This window comes from Moschus berezovskii, chromosome 8 (genome assembly GCF_049115385.1).
Source record: "Moschus berezovskii isolate FMDL1 chromosome 8, NW_MosBer_1.0, whole genome shotgun sequence".
Taxonomy (NCBI): domain Eukaryota; kingdom Metazoa; phylum Chordata; class Mammalia; order Artiodactyla; family Moschidae; genus Moschus; species Moschus berezovskii.
In genome coordinates this window covers 68972123-68993463 of record NC_142467.1, presented here as the reverse complement: position 1 = coordinate 68993463, position 21341 = coordinate 68972123, and the positions used below count along the sequence as shown (strand labels likewise).

The 21341-nt window shown below is 56.1% G+C and overlaps 1 protein-coding gene across 3 annotated transcripts; it reads right to left on the bottom strand.

Moving 5' to 3' along the window:
- Positions 1 to 688: 688 nt before the first annotated feature.
- Positions 689 to 14355, bottom strand: POLRMT (RNA polymerase mitochondrial). Of its 3 annotated transcripts, none has more exons than XM_055430012.2 (21): positions 14209 to 14355; positions 13637 to 13735; positions 10718 to 11310; positions 7386 to 7516; positions 7111 to 7303; positions 5993 to 6145; positions 5675 to 5839; positions 5396 to 5551; positions 4929 to 5153; positions 3930 to 4736; positions 3449 to 3571; positions 3035 to 3157; positions 2662 to 2841; positions 2431 to 2517; positions 2241 to 2354; positions 2111 to 2163; positions 1903 to 2001; positions 1242 to 1314; positions 1014 to 1105; positions 868 to 929; positions 689 to 784 (listed from the first exon to the last, which is right to left on the bottom strand). In XM_055430012.2, the coding sequence occupies exons 1-21, from the start codon at positions 14294 to 14296 to the stop codon at positions 735 to 737; spliced, it is 3666 nt and encodes a 1221-aa protein (XP_055285987.1). In that variant the 5' UTR covers positions 14297 to 14355; the 3' UTR covers positions 689 to 734. The 3 variants fall into 3 exon arrangements, 2 of the variants coding, with proteins under 2 accessions (XP_055285987.1, XP_055285988.1); XM_055430013.2 differs by having other exon boundaries at positions 5993 to 6142; XR_016038044.1 differs by lacking the exons at positions 689 to 784; positions 868 to 929; positions 1014 to 1105; ... (2 more) ...; positions 2111 to 2163; positions 2241 to 2354 and having other exon boundaries at positions 3035 to 3324.
- Between the last annotated feature and the right edge of the window lie 6986 nt (positions 14356 to 21341).

The following is a 21341-nucleotide window of genomic DNA, read 5'->3' as shown; positions in this document are numbered from 1 at the left end:
CCCTCGCGCGCCGCCCCGAAATGGGGCGGGGCCGTCACCCAGACCAAAGCCATGCCATTGCGCAGCCCGGGCCGCCTGCCCCAGAAGCCATAGAGGAGATATAGGTAGTTGTAGTCGGACGGGCAGCCCGGGTCGGTGGGTACAGCCCCCACCGTGCCCCACCCCCCTCATCGCCCTGTGCCCACCCACATAGCCCCTGCCCCCGGCAGCCGCGCACGGGCGAGGGGGCTCCCTTCACCTCGGTGCCTCAGTTCCCCCAACTGTGAAGGGGGGACGGGCTGGCCGCGGCCGAGGGGAGAGGGCCGGGGAGGCTGCCCGCGCCCGCCCTCTGATGAGGATCGGTTTTTAAGTGCAATACTTGGCCTGCCGGCTTCCCGCTGCCTCCGTTGCGCTCATGCAATAACCAGCCCAGTCCCTGTCCACGCACATCCGCGATGACCTCCCCGGAGTGGGCACGCCCTGCTCCCTCCAGCGCCCGGGCGTGGGGGTGAGGCCGGGGGTCCCCGCCGTCGTGATGAATGTACTGACGAGCTGAGGCAGCAGCGCCCACCGTACCCCCCACGCCCCACTAACCCCCACACCCCCATTCCGCGCAATAAACGACAGCATTGGCGCCCAGCCTGCCGCGTCTGATTGCTCGGCAGGGACACAGCACGTAGCCACCCCTCCCCAGGCAGCAGCCCCCATGTGGCGACAGACCTTTATTCACACTAGAGTACAGAGCGGCCAGGCAGTCAGCTGAAGAAGAACGTGGAGCGCTTCACCTGCTCCAGGTCAAAGGTCCCTGCAGAGCGGAGGGAGACTGTGGGCAGGCTCTCGGAGCCCCGCCCCAGCCCGCAGGGGTGGCCACCCCACCCGGGGTCCCACCTGTCGGAGGCACTGACAGCAGCGTGTCCTTTAGCCTGGAGACCCACATGCTCCTGGAGGTTCTGAAGGCAAAGACAGGGCGGGGGTGAGGCCAGGGCAGCCTGGGGAGAAAACAGTAGCTGCGGTGGCGGGAGGCGGGCCCTTACCTCGAATCGGAGCAGAACCGCTTGATGAGGAACTTGGACAGGTCATGGAGGATGGGCTGGCTGTGCAGTCGGACGAATTGCTCCCGGCAGACCTGGGGACCGGAAGCAGGGGCGGGGGCATCAGCAGCCAGAAACCAGGCCCAAGTTGCGTGGAGAGTGGGCTCCCTGGTCAGGCGGGGTGGGGAGGAGGCTGGAGATGCGAAGCCGCTAGTGGGGGCAGGGCCGCACCTGATTCATGACCGCGACGTCGGCCGCGTGCGTCCAGAAGCAGTCATGCACCGAGACGAAGGTCAGACCCTTCCTGCAGCCAGAATGAGGGGCTCCTGTGGAGGCGCTGCACCTCGAGGTCCTCTCCCCACAATCCACACCTCCCCCAACCCCCACCACTGACCCCATTTTCACCTCAAGCCCCTCCCCACCACTCAATGATGCCCACCCTCTTGCCCGCACCCCTGCGCACTCCAGTGGCTGTCTGTGTGCACACCTGCTCAGCGGGTAGGTGACAAGTTCTCCTCTCAGGAAGACGCCTCTTTGCCACCCACCCCCAGCTGCTGCCTGATTCTCAGCTCCCTGTAGGGGGCTGCTGATGCTGGGGCCTGGTCCACCACAGGGCTCCATTCCAGGGTAGCCACCCAAGGGGAGGGCGGGCCAGGAACACAAAACTCCAGTGGACATCAGGCTCAGAACAGCCACCCCACCCCCCCGCCATGTGAGCAGCTGTTCCTAACAAGCGTCAACACTTTCCCACCAGGCCAGAGGAGCTCAGGATAAACCAGACACCTCTGCCTGCCCCTAGAATGTCCATGCACGTTGAGGGACCCTCAGAGGGCCAGCTTCACACTCAGAGCCCCTCCCCTACACCCCCACACGAAGACCCTGAGCGCCACACCTGTAACAGTGCAGGGCGGTGAGCATCATGTGCGTGGAGTCCAGTGAGTGTATGAAGTTGGGTGGGAAGCCGTTCTTCTGCTTCAGCGTGTTGGGCTTCCTGGGGGCGAGCGGGATACACGGTCTGGACTCAGAGCCTGGCCACAGCCTGGCCCCCGCCCATCCCTACCCAGGTGGCCTCCTGCGTGTCTGCCCGTGCCCACACTCACTGGTTGGTGTCCACGCTGCTGCTGAACGTGAGGCTCTGGAGCCCACCTTTTATCTGCATGGTGGGCATAAGGGACACAGAGGTGAGTCTTGCCCTCCTCAGTAGGGGTGGGGGTGGGGGATGGCACGTACCATGACCTTGGAGTCTCGGTGGTAGGGCTGGATGATGGGGACGCCGAGGGGCGTGATCCACTCCACGGCCGAGCCCGTGAGTGAGATGAGCCGGGCACTCTCAGTCAGCCAGCGCTACAGGGACGGGCACCAGGTCAGAAGGGCCGGGTCTGGGGCCACAGCCCGGGGCAGGGGAAGGATGAGGCCTCACCTGGATGGACCGGGTGCCAGAGAACATCTCCTGGAGGCTGTTGAACACCTGGCGCACAAGGTAGTGAGATGCCTCCCACACCAACTCCTGGAGAAGAATAAGGTGGATAGAGTTCAGGGTCCCTTGTAGGAAGTCTCCCCACACTCAGGGGGTAGTGGGCTTGCTCTGGGGGACCCCGCAGGGGGCAGGGCCAAGCCCCTCTGTTAGAACTACCTACTACCGGATGCACACCTGGGGGAAGTCCTCGAGCTCTCGGAGGCGCCTCTCGATCTGCAGGCGGCCACCGTAGCGGGTGACCCCGTACACCACAGTCATCACTGTCTGCTTGACCACCTTGCGGCTAATGAAGCCCTCCAGCACCTGGGCCACCCGCACTCCCTGCTTGGCGTCCTGACTGCGGAATACCTCCACCTGCAGGGGCAGGGGGCAGGGCCACTCACCCAGAGGTGGGAGTTTCCTCTTGCGGGTCACCCCCACTGACACCTCCCGGAACCCTGCTCCCAGCCTGGTATGGTGACAGCTGGTGGCCATGGGGTCCAGCATCCAGGCCCTGGTGGGTTTGGGGGATCAGGGCACACGGGGGTGGGGGGGCCATGGTGCCTACCTGTGCAGCCACTTCACTGTACACGTCCTGTGGCAGGTCAGAGGGCGACAGGTTGACAGAGATGGCCCCCGTGCTGTCCCGGCCCAGGGCGGCATAGTGCTGGAGGCCGTTACAGGAGCCATCCTGGGCAGGGGGTGGACAGTGACGGTCTGGGTGAGGTGGGCCGATGTCCACGGTGGGGGGCTGGGGCTCCTGTTTTCCCAGCTCTGCTTAGGTAAGACCACCCTGGACCCGCACACTGACAGGGAGCCAGGAACCTCTGCAACAGGGAACCGAGGCACAGAGAAGCCCTACCCGGGAACACCAGTCAGTGCAGAGTGGACACCATGCCATCCCTCAGCTCCTTAGCCTGAAAAAACTTTGGCCGAGCCCACGAGGGCTGAGCATGCTCCACAGCAGGGTCCCCCAGCTCACCTGGTGAACCGGAAAGTGGGAGATGTAGGTGGTAGGGTCGGGGGAATGTACCACCTGGGCGATCTCCATGCAGCAGGCCAGGGTTTGCCAGGGCTCATCCGCCTCCATCCACCACTTCCGGCCCTGTTGGAGGTAGCGGGCAGGGTGAGGCCAGGCCCGGGGTCTCCAGGCCCCCCCCAGTGGGGTCAGAGCCAGCCTGGGAGTACTTCCTGGGCACAGGCAGCAGCTGGTTGGGCCCAGGTGGTAGGAAGACACAAGAAGGCCCTGGAGGCATGGAGAGGACCAGAGCGATGGACCAGGGAGGGGACCGGCCTGGAGAGAGGGCCACTGTGGTATGAGAAGTGGCAGTGCTGTCCATGGCCCAAGACAGAGCAAAAGGCCAGCAGAAGAATGCCAGGAAAGAAGCAGGGGGTGCCTGTGGGGTTCCGAGATGGGTGCCGGGGCAGCTGGGAGTGCCCGATGGTGAGGGGTCAGAGCCCACCGTCATGGGTCGTTCAGCTGAGTCCAGGATGTCCTCCATCACCGCGTCTGCGTAGTCACGGCGCGCCTGTAGCGACTCGCGCTTCTTGAGCCCTGTGAGGTTGACCAGATGGATCTTGAGCCAGTCGAGGCCATGGGGGCCAAGTGGGCGGCCCTGGGCAAACTCCAGCAGCGCGCGGGCCAGGTCACTGCCTAGGTGGTTGAAGTGTGGTGAACAGGGGTAGGTACGGCCTCGGAAGTCCATGTTGTGTGGCAGCCAAAAGACGTGGTTCCGCAGATGCTGGGCCAGCGACAGGCGGTAGAGTGCATCTGCGCGCAGGCTCTGCATCTCCCGTGCCACCTTCAGCCGCCGTGCCAGCTCCCGCCGCATCTCCGCCTTCTCGGCGGGTGAGGCCTCGGGCAGCAGGCAGCCCTTGGGGGCCTGGCGGCCCTCGGGGGGCCGAGGGGCCTCGGTGGGCGGGGCGGGCACGCCCAGGCGGGGGCAGCCCTTGTCCCTGAAGAGGTCAAGCACCAGGTCGAGCACGCGCCCGTTGACGCGCCAAGCGCAGTTGCCCAGCTGAGTGAGGGCATCCAGAGCACCGTGCAGCTCGGCAGGCGGGCAGCGCTCCAGCAGGAGCTGGTGCTGCTGGGTGCCCTCCAGGGACCGCATCATCTTGGTGGGGCTCAGCAGGAAGGCGCCTGAGTGCGGCGACGTCCAGGGCAGGGGCGGGCACAGCATGGGCACCTCCGTGGACTCGAAAATCAGCGTGCGCTCCGCCGCCGTCTCCTGCAGCTGCGTGAAGGCTGGGTGCGGCTTCAGGATCCCGATCTGGGGGCAGGACAGGCCAAGAGGTTAGGACGCGCTGTGCGGCAGCGGAGGAAGACCCAGGGTCCCCTCAGACGCCGTGACCCTGAGTCCAGGTCCTCAGGGTCTGGAGCCTCAGCAGGATCCCAGAGGCCCCACAGCCCCTGGGCCGCCGCCTCCCCCTTCCGGCGCGGAGGAGCACCATCGGAGGCGCACCTGGCGGAAGCTGCGGAAGGAATACACGTGGTAGAGCACAGGAATGAGTGTGCTTGGGCCCCGGGGTGCTGCCAGGCTGCTGGGCATCTGCACGGCTCGCACCAGCACCTCTGCCAGCTGCTTGCCCAGCTGCACCAGCACAGACACGGGCCAGGGCTGCTCCGGGGGCGCCTCAGGCATGCCCAGCGCTTCCCAGTGCTGGCGAGGCAGGCAGGGCTCTGCAACCTGCGGGCAAGAGGGTGGTTCAGAGAGCTGAAGGTCCAGGTGCAGAGCTGAAGACCCCTGCTGAGCCCCTGGCAACAAGCAGGGTTAGGTGAGGAAACTGAGGTGGAGTTTGGGGGCCAATCTGGCCACCCTAGGCAAGGATGGGGCTGGGGAGAGGACCTCTGCTTGAGGCCTGAGGCACCCCACCTGGGCTCCCCAGAGCTCTTCGCCCAGGCTCCCCCGCTCAGATTCCCTGGCCTCACCTGGGTGTCCGAGGCCAGCAGGTGCAGGTACTCGGAGTAGCGCTGCTCCAGCTCTTCCACCTGGTTCCTGAGCCGCTTCCTCTTCAACACACGCATGCCCAGCTCGTGCGCCAGGAAGAGGAGCGACTCTCCATGCGGGGGCAGAGCCTGCAGGGTCTGAGGGGCAGCACCGTAAGCCCCACGCTGAATCAGGACCACCTGACCCACTCCCCGCAGCAGCACTCCTCCCACAGCCCCCCAACCTATAGCAGTGGCCCCGCCCCCTCCTGGTGAGCACACCTGCAGCAGCAGCCCCACTAACTCCTTCTCACTGAGCAGGCACAGGTAGGGGAAGAGGGACGGGCGGCCTTCTGCGGCAGCGCGGGCCTCACTCTCCTTGGTCTCCTGCAGCTCCAGGGACAGCACCGACTCCCATTCCGTGCGCAAGGCCGCCAGGGTCTTCCGCTGGGGAGGGCGGGGGGATAGGGCGGGGTTGCACAAGGAGTCACCACTGTGCCCAGGCAACCTGGCCCAGCCTGGTGGTAGAGGTCCTGCCTCAGGATGGACCCTGCCCAGGGGACACCTGGCTCAGCAGGCAGGAACACCCCAGCCCCTTACCGCCTGCAGGACCTCCTCGGTCAGGAGCGGGGCCTTCTCCACAGACTCCACGGTGACAGTGGTGGCCATCTCCACACCAAGCTGCTGTCGGAAGAGGCCCTGCAGCTCCTTCAGGGACAAGTGCAGCTTCGGGTAGGACACAGAGGGGTCCTGCTGGGGCAACAGGCTGCCAGTGAGGCCCCGCTGTTGGCCTCTCCAGCCACCAGAACAGCACCGCGTCTCCCTGGCCTCGGGTGGGGGTGGGGGAGGCGCTGGAGACTGCGAGGCCCGGATGCTGCTGTTTCCTCTTCCAACTTGCAACTGTGTGACCCTTCTAAAGATAGGTACGCTAAAGATAGCAGACCCAAAATATACATTCACACAGAGACTGGTCCACAGGCAGCCACAGGAGCCTGGTTTATGGTGGTCGAGTGTCCACCAAGGGATGACGGATAAACACCATGTGGTCCCTCCACACATGGGCATCCCTCAGCCATGAAAAAAGCAGCTCAGACACTCACTACCATGGGACCCTGAAAACACGATGCTCAGTGAGAGAAACAGACACAGGACACACGGGATGTGATTCCACTGATGGGTAATGTTCAGAACAGGCCGATCCACACCGAGAGTGGGTTCCATGTTGTCAGGGGCTGGGGAGAGGGTAGGGGGTGACCACTGATGGGAATGGGCTTCCTTTCAGGGTTATGGACTGTTCTGGAAGTAGAGATCAATGTACTAAAAACAGCCCACTGGATTATACTTTAAAAGGTGAACTGCAGGTTAGAAGTCTGTCCCAGTAAAAAAAAGAAACTCCTTGCGTCAGCCCAGGGATCTGGGTGTTATGCTCTCCTCCACCCTGGGAGGTGGCTTCACCTCATGCTCCCTGTGCTGCCTGCAGCATTAGCTGTGCAGTTTCAGGTGGGCACACTGGCCCTGCGATACCCCCATGATGTGCCTAGGGTGTGTCTCTATGCAGAAACCAAATATGGCAGGGTGTGGGCCCCCCGAACAGGGCAGCCTCCCATCCACCAGCATGCGGTGGGGGGGGCCAGCACCGCCAGGAGAGCCAAGGGGAGGGGCCGAGGCACCCAGTGGCCACCCGCCCCCCTCAGGCTCCCAGCTGCAGGCCTGCTCACCTTGGCATAGATCTCCTGGAGCAGTGGTGAGGTGTTGACCTGAGGTGGGGGTGGGGGTGGCGGCTGGGGGCTGAAGGCTGGTCTGGCCTTGCGCACAGCACACAGGAGCTCCTCCCGCTCCTCGGCACTGAGGGGCACAGCTGAGAAGAGCCCCTGCAGCGACAGCCCGTCCTGCTCCATCTGCTTCAGGCACCTGAGGGCATGCGCACCCAGCTGTCAGCACCAGCGGGGAGCCCCTGGGGTCCCACCCCAGCTCCACCACCACCCCCGCCCACCTTCGGATGATGCTGGCATCCTGGTCCAGGCGCCCCATGCACTGCAGGGCGGCTGTGTAGGACAGCAGGTCCGGGGCCAGGCCAGCATCTTTCAGCATGAAGAACACGTACATCAGCTCTTTGAAGGAGCCCTGGGGGGACCAAGCCGGGGGAGAGACTGCAAGGGGGGTACGGAGGGCGGGACACAGGCGCCTGCTCCTTCCCCCAATTACCCCACCACAGGCCTCCCAGCCAACTCAGCCAGCACTTCCCCCCTTGGTGCTGAGGATCTAGGAGAGGTGCCACAGAGATAGGCATTGCCTGTGCCCTGCCCTGGGGCCTGCTCCCTTTCTGAGAGGTGGGTCTCCACCCAGGCCAGATGGGCCGGGGGCTGCCCAGTGCGGCAGTCACTGGGCACGCCGAACAGAGCTCAGTTTCATACCCAGTTTGGCAGCAGCAGGAGGCTGATGCAGCTGAAGGAGACTGGCAAGGTCACAGAGAGCTCCACCGGACGTGGCTGGTCTAGAACCAGCCCATCTCTCCTGCCTTTCTAAACTCACAGGACCGTCTCCACCACTAGGAAAACACGCACAGACCCTGCACAGCATGCCCCCCGCCCCCAGTGCCTGAAGCCCTGGGCAGCAGCCTTCACAGCTCCCAAAACCCAGCAGGGCTCCCCATTCTGCAGATAGGAAAGCCAAGGCCCAGAGGGGAGGGGAAGGGTGTGGATTGAGGGGAGCACATGGCAGAAACAGGAGGGCCACCTGGCACATCCACCTGGAGCCCGAGTGGAGGGCCTTGATTGGAAATAGGGTCTCCACAGGTGCGGTCACATGAGGTCACGCTGGACGCTGTATGGCACCCAAGGCAGAGGTCACAGGGACACAGACATGCCTGAGAGACATCGCTGCCCAGGAGCCGGAAGAGCCAGGAAGGAAGGATGGGATGCAGGGAGGGGACCTGCCTCGCCCTGACCTTGAATGTCAGGCCTCTGGGACTAATAGAAAACGAGTGTCTACTGCTGGAAGCCTCCCAGGTGGTTCAGGTGTTCTGGGGCCCCAGGAAGCTCGTCTAATCAGAAACCTGTCACCCTGACAGAGCTCTCTGCTGGCGGATGCCAGAGGGCCAGCACCGCAGGAAAGGAGACTGACGCCTGGAAATGAGCAGGCCTCCCACAAAGACAACGCAGGCAGGAAACCCCCTGTGACTGTTGCCGGGGAGACCCTGGCGCCTCCCAGTGCTGCCAGGCTGCTCTGGGCCCCATTCTGTGCGTGAGTCAGCACAGCTGAGGCCCTGTTGAGAATCTGCCTCCCTCCTTCACCGGCACTAAGGCTTTCTCCGATGTGCCTCAGATGAGGGTGCAGATGCACAGCAGGGAGGGTGCTGGGGAAGTCGTCTCCACAAGGGTGCTTAGGCAACTCTCCTCAGCAGTCACAGGTCAGAGAAGTCACAAGTGAAAAGAGCACTTTCCTTGAGGGAAGTGGCTAAAGCTGCATCCAGAGGGAAATTCACAGCTGCGGATGGCTGCACAGTAAGGTTCACATCCGACAGGAGCATCGAGGAGGCTGCCCTGAGAAGGGCCTACAGCGCCCCTTGCACCAGAGCCCTGGCTGAGCAACCACACAGGAATGCTCTGGACCATGCGTGTGCTGTTTTCTGGCCCTTTTGACATTTTCACATTTTCCATTGAGGGCCACTTGTGACTTATAATTAACAGGTCTAAAGAATTGTTAGATGGCCACATAAGATGCTCAGCATCACTATTAAAGAATGCAAATCAAAACTACAATGAGGTGTCACCTCACACCAGTCAGAATGCCATCATCAAAAACTCTCTACAAATAATAAATGCTGGAGAGGATGTGGAGAAAGGGAACCCTCTCAACCTGTTGGTGAAAATGTAAACTGATATAGCCACTATGGAGAACTGTATGGAGATTCCTGAAAAAACTAGGAATAAATCTACCATATGACCCAACAATCCCACTATGGGGCATATACCCTTCAGTTCAGTTCAGTCGCTCAGTTGTGTCCGACTCTCCGCGACCCCATGAACCACAGCACGCCAGGCCTCCCTGTCCATCACCAACTCCCGGAGTACACTCAAACTCATGTCCACAGAGTCAGTGATGCCATCCAGCCATCTCATTCTCCGTCGTCCCCGTCTCCTCCCGCCTCCAACCTTTCCCAGCATCAGAGTCTTTTCCAGTGAGTCAACTCGTCGCATGAGGTGGCCAAAGTATTGCAGTTTCAGCTTTAGCATCAGTCCCTCCAATGAACATCCAGGAGAGAGCCACAATTCTAAAAGACACATGTAACTCAATGTTCACTGCATTCTAAGTCACTTCAGTTGTGTCAGACACTTTGAGACCCCGTGGACTGTAGCCATGGGAGGAAAGACTACTGGAGTGGGTTGCCATTTCCTTCTCCAGGGAATCTTCCTGACCCAGTGATCGAACCCAGGTCTCTTATGTCTCCTGCACTGGAAGGTGGGTTCTTTACCACTAGTGCCACCTGGGAAGCCCCAAAGATGTGGTACATATTACAATGGAGTTTTACTCAGTCATAAAAAAAAATTTTTTTGAAAAGTAAGTCCAAGTGAGGTGGATGAACCGAGAGCCTGTTATACAGAGTGAAGTGAGTCAGAAAGTGAAAAACAAATATCGTATCTTAATGCGTATATATGGAATCTAGAAAAATGGTGCTCATGAACCTAACTGTGGGGAAGGAATGAAGACTGAAGACGCATATACAGAGAACAGACTTGTGGACACGGGGTGGGGGGGATGGGGAGGGCTGGATGAACGGAGAAAGCAGCAGCGACATATATACCAGATCATGTGTGAAACAGATTCTGGCAATAAGTTGCTATGTGACACAGGGAGCCCAACCGGGCGCTTTGTGATGACCGACATGGGTGGGATGGAGGGAGTTTCACAAGCAAGGGGATATTTGTATAATTATGGCTGATTTGCGTTGCTGTACAGAAGAAACCAAGACAGCATTGTAAAGCAATCATCCTCCAATTAAAAAATAATAGAGAAGGAAATGACAACCCACTTCAGTATTCTTGCCTGGAAAATGCCATGGACAGAGAAGTCCATGAGGTCACAAAGAATCGGACAGGATTTGGCGACTAGACAACAAAAAGAGTAGATATAACTGATTTGCTGTGCTACCTAACACAACACTGTAAATCAACTATACTCCAATTTTTTAAAAAAATATAAAAATAAATTTTAAAAAAAGTGTCAGCATAATAAAAACTGAAGGCCTGACTCCTGGGGCTGAGAGTCCAGAGTTGGGATCTAGGTGCCCCGGGTTAGCTCCTGCCTCTGATCCTAGCCCCTCACCTGGCGAGCCCAGCCAAGCATGACGGTGTTGTACATGGGGAGCGTGAGCAGCTGCTGCTGTGGGGCCCGGCTGTGCTGTGCAACCAGCACGTGGTGGGCCAGGGGCAGGTGGCCTGTGAGCAGGCAGCACTCCAGGAAGGCCAGGAGCTTCTGGCGCTGGCCCTCCAGCCGGGATTCGGAGCTCTCATCTGTCTCCCGGCTCAGCCTCTGCGGGGCCTCCTGCAGCAGCCGGGCCAGCTGCTCCTCCCAGGGGCTCTGCGGCCTCTTGCGCTCCCACTGCTGCAGCTGGCCTGCCAGCTTCCTGTTTAGCAGCCGCGGCTCCATGCGCAGACGCTTCTCCCAGGTCGACTTCACCATCTTTGGCAGCTTCCCCTCCAGCTGCTGCCAGCGCTTCTCAATCAGCTGCTGATCCTTGTCCAGCTTCTGTGCCCAGCGGTTGCTGAGCATAGGGGCAGCCCCTTCAGCCCCCACTGTGGCCTGCCTGTGGGGCCAGATGCCACCAGCCTCCGGGGCCTGAGCCATGGCCACCCTCTTCACCGTCACCTCCTCTGCCGCACCCTCAGCCTGCAGTTGCCGCACCCGTGCCTCGAGCACTGTGGGGAGAGAGACGTCAGGGGACCCTGCTGTCAGGAGGGGGGCTCAATCCTGGGTGTGTGTCTGCTGACCACCAAACACCCCCAGATCCTCGGCGTGCGTGCCCACCTGCCCCGCACAGGTCTGCCTGGGCTGCTCGAACCCAGCCCCAAAGGAGCTCCAGGAATTGCCCACTACCTGCTCCTCGACACCCTCCCGCCCCAGCAGCTCTGTCCTTCCCAGGGCTCTCTCCCTCCAGGTCCAGCCAGTCAGCATCTCCTTGGGACTCTGCCTTCAAAATCTACCCACAGCCCCTGCCTCCTTGAATCCCTGCCTCCCTTCCCTGTCGCCACTCCAGCCGTAATGGCCTCAGGGCCTTTGCACATATAATGCCCCAAGTGTTCACAGCCACAGCCCACCCCTGCCCGGTGCTGCTTCACAGCCAGCTCTCATGACTCTATGGGGCCACTGAGTTGGTGAACAGGGATCCACCGCACCCAGGGAACACAGGGTTCCTGAGTGCCCAAGGCTACACTCCCACCAGCAGATCCATGCATCACCCTGTTGTGAGTTTTCCCATCTGATACACCTTATTTCATACACATATTCGTGATATATACATATACAATGGCCAATACGGCTAGAACTCAATCCTGAACAAACTTCGCCGATCAGACAAATTTTCTCCAGAAGGCACATTACAGTCCCCTGGAGCTGAGGGGCTCAAGATGGTCCTGCAGCACCATGCCTGGGGTCATCTTAAACTGCTAAACCACCAACACACAGCACAAAATGCAAACACAGGGCACTAGATATACCCTGAAAAGGAGGCCTATTGACAGAGTGTCACCTAGCTCCACCTCAGCTGAGAAGGTGTGCATCGACTGGGGTTTCAGGTAAAGTTCAGCTGGTAGGAGATTCTGCAAACACAGAATCCACGAACGTGAGGACCAATGGTACTTGTCTCCTGCCTGAGCCTCTCTCACTGTAACATCAGCCCAGAGACAGGAGGGCCGGTCTGGAGCAGAAACACAGCAAAAAGAAAGGCACAGCCCCCACCTCAGTGGACGGAAAATCAGCTGAACGTGCGGGAGATGGTCAGTGCAAAGTGCCAGAAAGGGCACGAGGTGGCCACATCTGAACCCCCTGGGGGGTGACCAGAGACAAGTAGGTGCATCAATCCCGCTGGCAGAAGCCAAGGACTCTGGCAGAGGCCACAAGGCTCTGAGGACCTCATTGGGGGTGGAGAGAGAATTCTGCCAGAAAGGATACAGCTAGAGGGCTCGAGACTGGGGAATGACATGAAGTGATCACATTTTCAGACCCTAGGCTTTGCCTAAAAATAATGAGGTAAGTGAGAAATCAAAGAAAGTTGCTCTTAAAGCTGGTAGGACCTGTGGCTTCACTTCTGAACGTTTGGGATTTCCTGAAATCAGGCTTTTCTTTTTAAAGACTCCCCCATCCCACTCCTGGCTGCTGGCCACTCACTGGATGTGGGGCAGGAGGGAAGCAGGAGGCATTGGACACCTGCGAGGGAGGGGACAGTGATGCCCCCAGCTAACTCTGAGATGCCAGGACCTGGCTGTCCATCCCCAGTGACAAAGACCACCAGCAGACCCTATCAGGCACCAAGCCCGGGAAGTTGAGCCAGGACCACTGAAGTCCAGCATGTCACAGGGCAAAGCCCAGCTCTGCATACAGCAGGCCAGTCTCTCCAGCCACAATTTGGGCTTCAAGTCTCGCATCTATCAGGGCTTCCTTGAGAGTTCAGTTGGTAAAGAATCTGCCTGCAATGCAGGAAACCCTGGTTTGATTCCTGGGTCAGGAAGATCCCTCAGAGAAGGGACAGGTTACCCACTCCAGTATTCTTGGGCTTCCCTTGCGGCTCAGCTGGTAAAGAATCTACCTGCAATGTGGGAGATCTGGGTTCGATCCCTGGGTTAGGAAGATGCCCTGGAGAAGGGAAAGGCTACCCACTCCAGTATTCTGGCCTGGAGAATTCCATGGACTGTATAGTCCATGGGGTCTCAAAGAGTTCAACACGACTGAGCAACTTTCACTTCATTCTCTCATCTGGAAAGTGGGAGCTCCTGGTGGGTTTGGGAAGACGATGGAACTATAAGAGCTCACTGTACACAGCATTCACTTCACAGTGGCACCAAGGGGGCCCTTGGACCACTAGAGAGTAGGACCCAGTGAGTCGCTCCATCTTGCAGACTGACAACCCTTCTCAATGGGGTGGAACCAAGCAACCTTGGAGGGACTAAGGAGGTGGCTCCCAGCAGCGTGGTCGGCGGGATGACCGAGAAAGGAGCATCAGGACCAGTGCCCTGGGGTCAGGCTCACCCTCCAGCAGTTCCGCGTGGCCGCAGCCCTTCCGGCGGTCCTGCTCACAAGCGCCGGCAGACAAGCTCCTCTTCCGGCCCCAGACGCCACCGAGGCCCCCTGCGGGAGAGACCAGGAGGCTGAGGCGGGCGGGTGTCAGGGATTGGGCAGGGAGGGCCCTCGCAGGGTCAGGAATCGCAGGATCCGGGGCAAAGGAACCCTGAAGACCGTGCAACTGTCAGTGATCACCAGTCTCAAAGGGAACACCACAGGGTAAGGGAAAAAGGAAACTGGGGCCTGAGTTCGAAGATAAATGGTTCCGCGAACTAAGGCACAGACAGTTCAAAGGTTAAAAACTCTAATTCGTAAATAGTGAGTCATGGGACTCCAAAAGAACCCAGGAATCAAAGGTCAAAGTGCACCAGGACCCCGGTCCGTACAGGGGCCCAAGGGCGGGATACAGTCACTCGGTTCGGCAGAATCGCCAAGGCAAGTTAGCTAGAACCCTGGGGTCGAGAAGCCAAAGGTCACGGCGGCGGGTGAGGGGGCAGAGCAGCGGTCCGGGCGTCATCCCTGGGCCTCCCCTGCTTTACCTTCTTCGGCCAGGAGGCAGGGGTGGCCCTTCGGCCACAGGGCCCTCCGAAGCCCCGCCGCCCCGCGGCCACAGCGCAGCGCCGACATGCCAACCGCACGCGGGACTACCGCGCCACCGCAACGCGCCTGCGCCGCCTGCGCCCGCCGGGAGTTGTAGTTCCGCGGCCTACGGCGGCCGCGAAGAGACCACGAGCCGGGAAAGCACCAGGGGAACCACAACTCCCAGGAGGCAGCGGGCCCTGGAGGTGGGGCATGAGCCGGTAGTGCTCGCTGATTGGCTGTTCGCTGTCCAAAGGGGCGGGACAGAACCGTTGCTTGGGCAACACTCTAAGCCATCTTTGGGAGGACCCGGAACCTGAGTTTTGTTATTATTTCTGTTTAAAGCGGTGGTTTCCAACGTTTTTGGCACCTGGGACCGGTTTCGAAGACATTTTTTTCCATTGGGGCGGGGGAGGAGGAAGATGGATTGGGTTTTCCTCACCATTTACCTCCTTCTGTGCGGCTGGGTTCCTAACAGACCACAAAGGGCACGAGTAGTGGCCCAGGGGGTTGGGGGACCCCCGGTTTAAGGAATAGTCCCCGAATAATTGGGCTCCTTAGGTGACTCAGTGGTAAAGACTCCACCTGCCAATGCCGGAGACACAGTAGACACGGTCCATCCCCGGGTGGGGTCGTTCCCGTGGAGGAGTAAATGGCCACCCACTCCAGTATTCTTACCTGGAAAATTCCATGGACAGAGGAGTCTGGGGGCCTTACAGTCCACGGAGTCACAGAGTCAGGCACGACTGAGCACCCACGCATGCCAAATAATTAGAACAGCATTCTGCAATTTACGGATTCCTGTCCATCTTCATTGATCCAGTGATAGCTTTGGGGAGGTAACTATTACTATCTCCAGTTTATCGGAAGGAAACCGAGGTTCAGAAGGTAAATAAAGTTACCCAAGACACATCACGAATATCAGAGACACTGGAATGAAGGCCCAGGTCCATCTGACTCCAAGCCCCAAGGCCAAGGGTGAGCTGCATCACGGTGTTTCCTAAACTTTACCCTAATCCACTCTGGCCTCTGTTTACCCACTAGCTTCCAAGTTTCCAAGGCCAGAAGCGGAGTTGGGTGGGTAGAGCAATGATAATTAAAATGAAATACTCCCTGGAGCCTGGAACATCTCCGCCCTAGTCTCCAGGCAGATCCCACTGAGGGGTGAGCAGACCAGAGCTTTACAATCAGACCTGAAAGGTATGCCCCACCTTATCATTCAGGTGGAGAAACTGAAGTCAGGGGAGGGAGTGTCTGTTCTGGGATCAGCTGGTATGTGAAGGATGATAATAGGAATAAGTGGTGTAACTTCCCTTCAAGCTGCAACCCTATCTAATGCAGAAGCCTTGAGGCGAGAACAATTGTGGATAAACTTGGAATTGGAGAAGTGTTTGGGAGAGAGATGGTTGTTATTCAGTTGCTATGTTGTGTCCCACTCTTTCTGACGTGGACTGCATCACACCAGCCTCCCCTGTGATGCTATCTAACCATCTCATTCTCTGTCACTCCCTTCTGTCTCCAATCTTTCCCAGAATCAGGGTCTTTTCCAACATCACTTCTTTGCATCAGGCATCTGAAGTGTCGGAACTTCAGCTTCAGCATCAGTCCTTCCAATGAATATTCAGGGTTGATTCCCTTTAGGATTGACTGGTTTGATCTCCTTGCAGTCCAAGAGACTCAGCAGAGTCTCCTTCAGCACCACAGTTCAAAAGCATCAGTTCTTCAGCACTCAGCCTTCTTTATGGTCCCACTCTTGCATCCATACGTGACTATTGGAAAAACCAAAGGTTTGACTAGACCTTTGTTGGCAAAGTGATTTCTCTGCTTTTTAATATGCTATTTAGGCTTGTCATAGCTTTCCTTCCAAGGAGCAAGTGTCTTTTAATTTCACGGCTGCAGTCACTGTCTGCAGTGATTTGGAAGCCCAAGAAAAGAAAATGTGTCACTACTTCTACTTTTTCCCCTTCTATTTGTCATGAAGAGATGCAACAAGATGTCATGATCTTAGTTTTTTGAATGTTGGATTTTAAGCCAGCTTTTTCACTCTGCTCTTTCACCCTCATTTAGAGGCTCTTCAGTTCCTCTTCGCTTTCTGCCATTAGGGGGTGTCATCTGCATATCTGAGGTTATTTATATTTCTCATGACAATCTTGATTCCAGCTTGTGATTCATCCAGCCTGGCATTTTGCGTGATGTACTCTGAATAGAAGTTAAATAAGTAGTGACAATATATAGCCTTGACGTACTCCTTTCCCAGTCCGTTGTTCCATGTCTGGTTCTAACTGTTACTTCTTGATCTACCTATAGGTTTCTCAGGAGACAGGTAAGGTGGTCTGGTATTCCTGTCTCTTTAAGAATTTTCCACAGTTTTTGTAATCCACACAGTCAAAGCTTCCCTCATAGCTCAGTCGGTAAAGAGTTTGCCTGTAATGCAGGAGACCCGGTTCGATCCCTGGGTCGGGAAGACTCCCCTGGAGAAGTAAATGGCAACTCACTCCAGTATTCTTGCTTGGAGAATCCCATGGACAGAGGAACCTGGCCAGCCATAGTCTATGGGGTCTCAAGAGTTGGACAAGATTGAGCGACTAAGCACACACACAGTCAAAGACTTTAGGGTAGTCAATGAAGCAGAAGTAGATGTTTTTCTTGAATTTCCTTGCTTTCATGACCCATGAATGTTGACGATTTGATTTCTGGTTTCTCTGCATTTTCTAAACCTAGCTTGTACAGCAACTTGTATATCTGGAAGTTCTTGGTTCACATACTGCTGAAGCCTAGCTTGAAGGATTTTGAGCATTACCTTACTAGCATGTGAAATGTGTGCAATTGTACAGCACTTTGAGCATTCTTTGGTATTGCTCTTCTTTGGGATTAGAATGAAAACTGACCTTTTCCAGTCCTGTGGCCACTGCTGAGTTTTCCAAATATGCTAATGTATTGAGTGCAGCACTTTAACAGCATCATCATTTAGAATTTTAAATAGCTTAGCTGGAATTCCATCACCTCCACTAGTTGGGTCATAGCAATGCTTCCTAAGGCCCACTTGACTTCACACTCCAGGATGTCTGGCTCTAGGTGAGTGACCACACCATCGTGGCTGTCCAGATCATTAAGACCTTTATTCTATAGTTCTTCTGTGGCATAAGTAGTTGGATCATAGACTTGGATTACCATGATGTTGAATGGTTTGCCTTGGAAACAAACTGAAATCATTTTGTCATTTTTGAGACTGCACCCAAGTACTGCATTTCGAACTGTTTTGTTAACTATGAGGGCTACTCCATTTCTTCTAAGGGATTCTTGCCCACAGTAGTAGATTTAATGGTCATCCGAGTTAAATGCACCCATTCCTGTCCATTTTAGTTCACTGATTGCTGTAACATCGATGTTCACTCTTGCTATCTCTGGCTTGACCACTTCCAATTTACCTTGATTCAGGGAACTAACATTCCAGGTTTCTGTGCAATATTGTTCCTTACAGCATTGGACTTTACTTTCATCACCAGACACATCCACAGTTAAGCATCATTTCCAGTTTGGCCCAGCTGCTTCATTCTTTCTGGAGCTTAGTAATTGCCCTCCCCTCTTCCCCAGTAGCATATTGGACACCTTCCAACCTGGGGTGGTGGGACTCATCTTCTGGTGTCATATCTTTTGCCTTTTTTGTTGATGGGGTTCTCAAGAATACTGAAGTGAGCTGCCATTTCCTCCTCCAGTGGACTGCATTTTGCCAGAACTCTCCATCCTGACCCATCCATCTTGAGTGGCACGGCACAGCATAGCTCACAGCTTCACTGAGTTACGCAAGCCCCTTCGCCATGACAAGGGTGTGATCCATGAAGCGGTGGGAGAGAGGAAGCAGAGACAAAGCTGGAAGGGTGTTCAGGGGTCACACCACAGCAGGCCTTGGGGCCTCAGCTCAAGCCGACACCTATCCCCAGATGCTCAGACCTCAGTCTCCCCAGTGTCAGTGTCGAGAGTAGAGGCCGAACCTGAACTCTGAAGGGGCCAGACTCTCAGGTCTGGGAGCTCTCAACAGCACATTCCAGACGCAGCTGCCCACGCGGGCCTGTAAGCCATGATGCCACCGGCTGGGAATGTTTTCAACAGATGGCAGCGTCCTCTGGAACCCACCCATTCCACCCCAGTATGCCCTGGGGGGCTGTGACCTCAGAAGTGACTAACACCTGGGGTTGTCTTCCTGGCCTTGAGCGAAATATGCTGAATCAGCTGGGCCCCTCCACTCCCTGAGACCTAAAGACAGCCGCTTACATCCCTACAGGCTGGCAGTGCAAGGAGCCTGGGCTGGAAGCCAAGACTTCTGAATTCTTTTGCCTCAGTTTTCTCTTCTGTTCACTGGGACATCACATGCCCTAAAGCAGTGTTTCCTCACAAGCCAGCTCTTCTCCTCTCAGTTTCTGCTTGAACCTGAGTGGGGGTGGTCTCTTTTGCTGCCACCGGTGTGTCACCACATCACAACTCCCAGGCTGGGGTCCTGCTGCTCTGAGACCTTGTCACACGTCTTCTTCTCTTTGTATTTCTTCTGCAGCTGTCAGTGAGTCAGTGTGTGGCTCTGCTTTTCCACTCCTGATGGGGATATCACGTTTCCTTGTAAAACTGAAGCAAGAAAATATGAATAACCCATGAGACAGGTGGAGACAGATGTCCTTAAGAGAGGGATGTGGTGTCGAGATGTTAGGGCTTAGGCAAGACTACATTTCAGAAGCTGTTCAGGTATGCCAGCGAACACGCCAAAGAGATGCCAAAACATCTCACCCAAATCAAAGAGACGATCAGATGAGTTTAGGCTGTGGGACTCTGTGATACTTCAGAAGTGTTGAAAGGAAGGAGAGGGATAACTTGGGAGATTAGGATTGACATATACACACTGCTATATATAAAATAGATAACTGAGAGGTTCCTGGTGGTCCCAGAAATCTTCCTGCCAGTGTAGGGGACATGGATTTGATTCCTGGTTGAGGAAGATCCCTTGGAGCAACTAAGCCCATGTGCCACTGCGGACTATTGAGCCTCTGCTCTGTAGCCTGTGCTCTGCAACCAGAGAAGCTACCATGATGAGAAGCCCGCACGCCCCACGAAGAGTAACCCCACTTCCAACAACAAAGAACCAGCAGAGTTTTAAAAAAGAAAAAAAAAAGGGAATAACTAATGGGACTTCTTTGGAGGTTTAGAGGTTAACATTCCAAGTTTCCACTGCAGGAGGCGTGTGCTCGATCCCTGATAGGGGGATAAGATCCCACATGCTGCACAGCGTGGCCAAAAAAATAAAAATAATTTTAAAGTAAATAATGATAACTAAAATAGATAACTAATAAGGACCTACTGCATAGCTCAGGGAACTCTACTCAATACTCTGTAATGACCTATATGGGAAAAGAATGTCAAAAGGAGTGGATGTGTGTGTATATGTATAACCAATTCACTTTGCTGTACAGCAGAAACTAACACAGTATTGTAAATCAACTACACTTCAATAAACAATTAATTAGAAAATGAAGACAGGTTGAGAAAGGCAAGGGCAACTCTCTAAATGAAAGGGCATGCATCAGATTCTCTGGGCCACTATAACAAATGGTGCCTCAAACAACAGATATGTCTTTTCTCATATTTCTGGAGACAAGACATTGAGAACTAGCATCACTGGGATGAAATGAGGGTGTGGGCAAAGCCGTCACTTGTTTGGAGGCACCCGGAGAAGGTCCTTCCTGCTTCTTCCAGCTTCTGGGGCCCCAGGCATCCTGAGCTGGTGGCCACCGCCCTCCAGCCTCTGCCTTCATTGTCATGTGGCCTCTGCTCTGCGTCTGTGTCTCTCATAAGGATACCTGAAGCTGCATTTAGGGCCCCTGAGGATGATCTCCTTGTCTGAAGATCTTAATTTAATGGCAGCTGCCAAGACTTTTTCCAAATAAAGGCAAATCCATAGGTTCCGGGGGTTAGAATGTAGACACGTCTTTGTGGATCTTCATTCATTCAGTCACAGAGACAAAGGGGAAGGGAGGGCCCTGCATGTGCCCCACCTGGATTTGGGATAAGAAAGGTGTTGGAGGATGTCGCAGTGACAAGAGGGGACATTGGAGCTTGGATGAGGGATGACATTGTAGCCTGGCTTCTGTGGAGGACTTCAGGGTTCAAGGCTCATTTGGGAATTCCCTGGTGGTCCGGTGGTTAGGACATGGCTCTTTCACTGAGGAGGGCCCAGGTTCAATCCCTGGTTGGGGAACTAAAATTTCACAATCTGGGCAGCCTGACCAAAAGGAAAAAAAAAAAGCAAAACAATTGAACCAACAGACTTAAGGGTGAAGCAGTCGAATGTCAGAGGCTGCCTCTCGAATAGCCATGCACAAAACAGACCACACGTGTGTATTTTTCCTGGTAAAACATGGAACACTGCACACATCAAAAATACAGTTCAATTAATTTTCCAGAACACAAGGGTGTTCCAGAGAAGACCCAACCCCTGAAACCCTCTCATGTCCCCCATCACTGCCCTCAAGGATGACAGCCTTTGGACAGTTCACACAGTGGGTGGGTTGGTTTTCCAGACTGTCCCATAGACAGACCTCTGTTGTGTCCAACTGCTTCTTGTTCTGAAAGTCATCCACGTTGTTGTGTGTTCAGGGGGTTACTCTTTTCTCATGGCTGCATGAGTGTGATTTTGCTGCAGTGGATATACCCATCCTCCAGCTGATGGAAATGAATAATATGAAGAATTGAGGACTCCCAGAACAGGGCGTTCATTGTGCTGCTCTCATAATTTGTCCACAGGATTGATGTCTTCTAGAAAACCACAGCAACACACTGCTGTACCCTGCTGGGATGGCTGCAGTCAAAAGCATGGCCCATAACAGCTGTCAGTGAAGAGGTGGGGACACTGGGGCCCTTGCTCACAGCTGGTGGGAATGTAAGATGGGGCAGCTGCTGTGGAATAAGGCCCTCAAAAAGCCAACCAGGGACTTTCTTGGTGGTCCAGTGGTTGAGAATCTGCCTTCCAATGCAAGGGATATGGGTTTGATCCCTGCTTGGGGAACTAAGACCCCACATGATGCAGGGCAACAAGGCCTGTGTGCCGCCA

What these genes read in the sequence shown, in the direction of transcription:
- POLRMT (XM_055430012.2), bottom strand. Translation starts at nt 14,296, where the DNA reads ATGTCGGCGCTGCGCTGTGGCCGCGGGGCGGCGGGGCTTCGGAGGGCC. An exon ending in CCGAGGAGGTCCTGCAGGCG is followed by an intron (nt 5,840 to 5,992) that starts GTAAGGGGCTGG and finishes CGCCCTCCCCAG; the next exon opens with CGGAAGACCCTGGCGGCCTT. An exon ending in ACAGTGAAGTGGCTGCACAG is followed by an intron (nt 2,842 to 3,034) that starts GTAGGCACCATG and finishes CTGCCCCTGCAG; the next exon opens with GTGGAGGTATTCCGCAGTCA.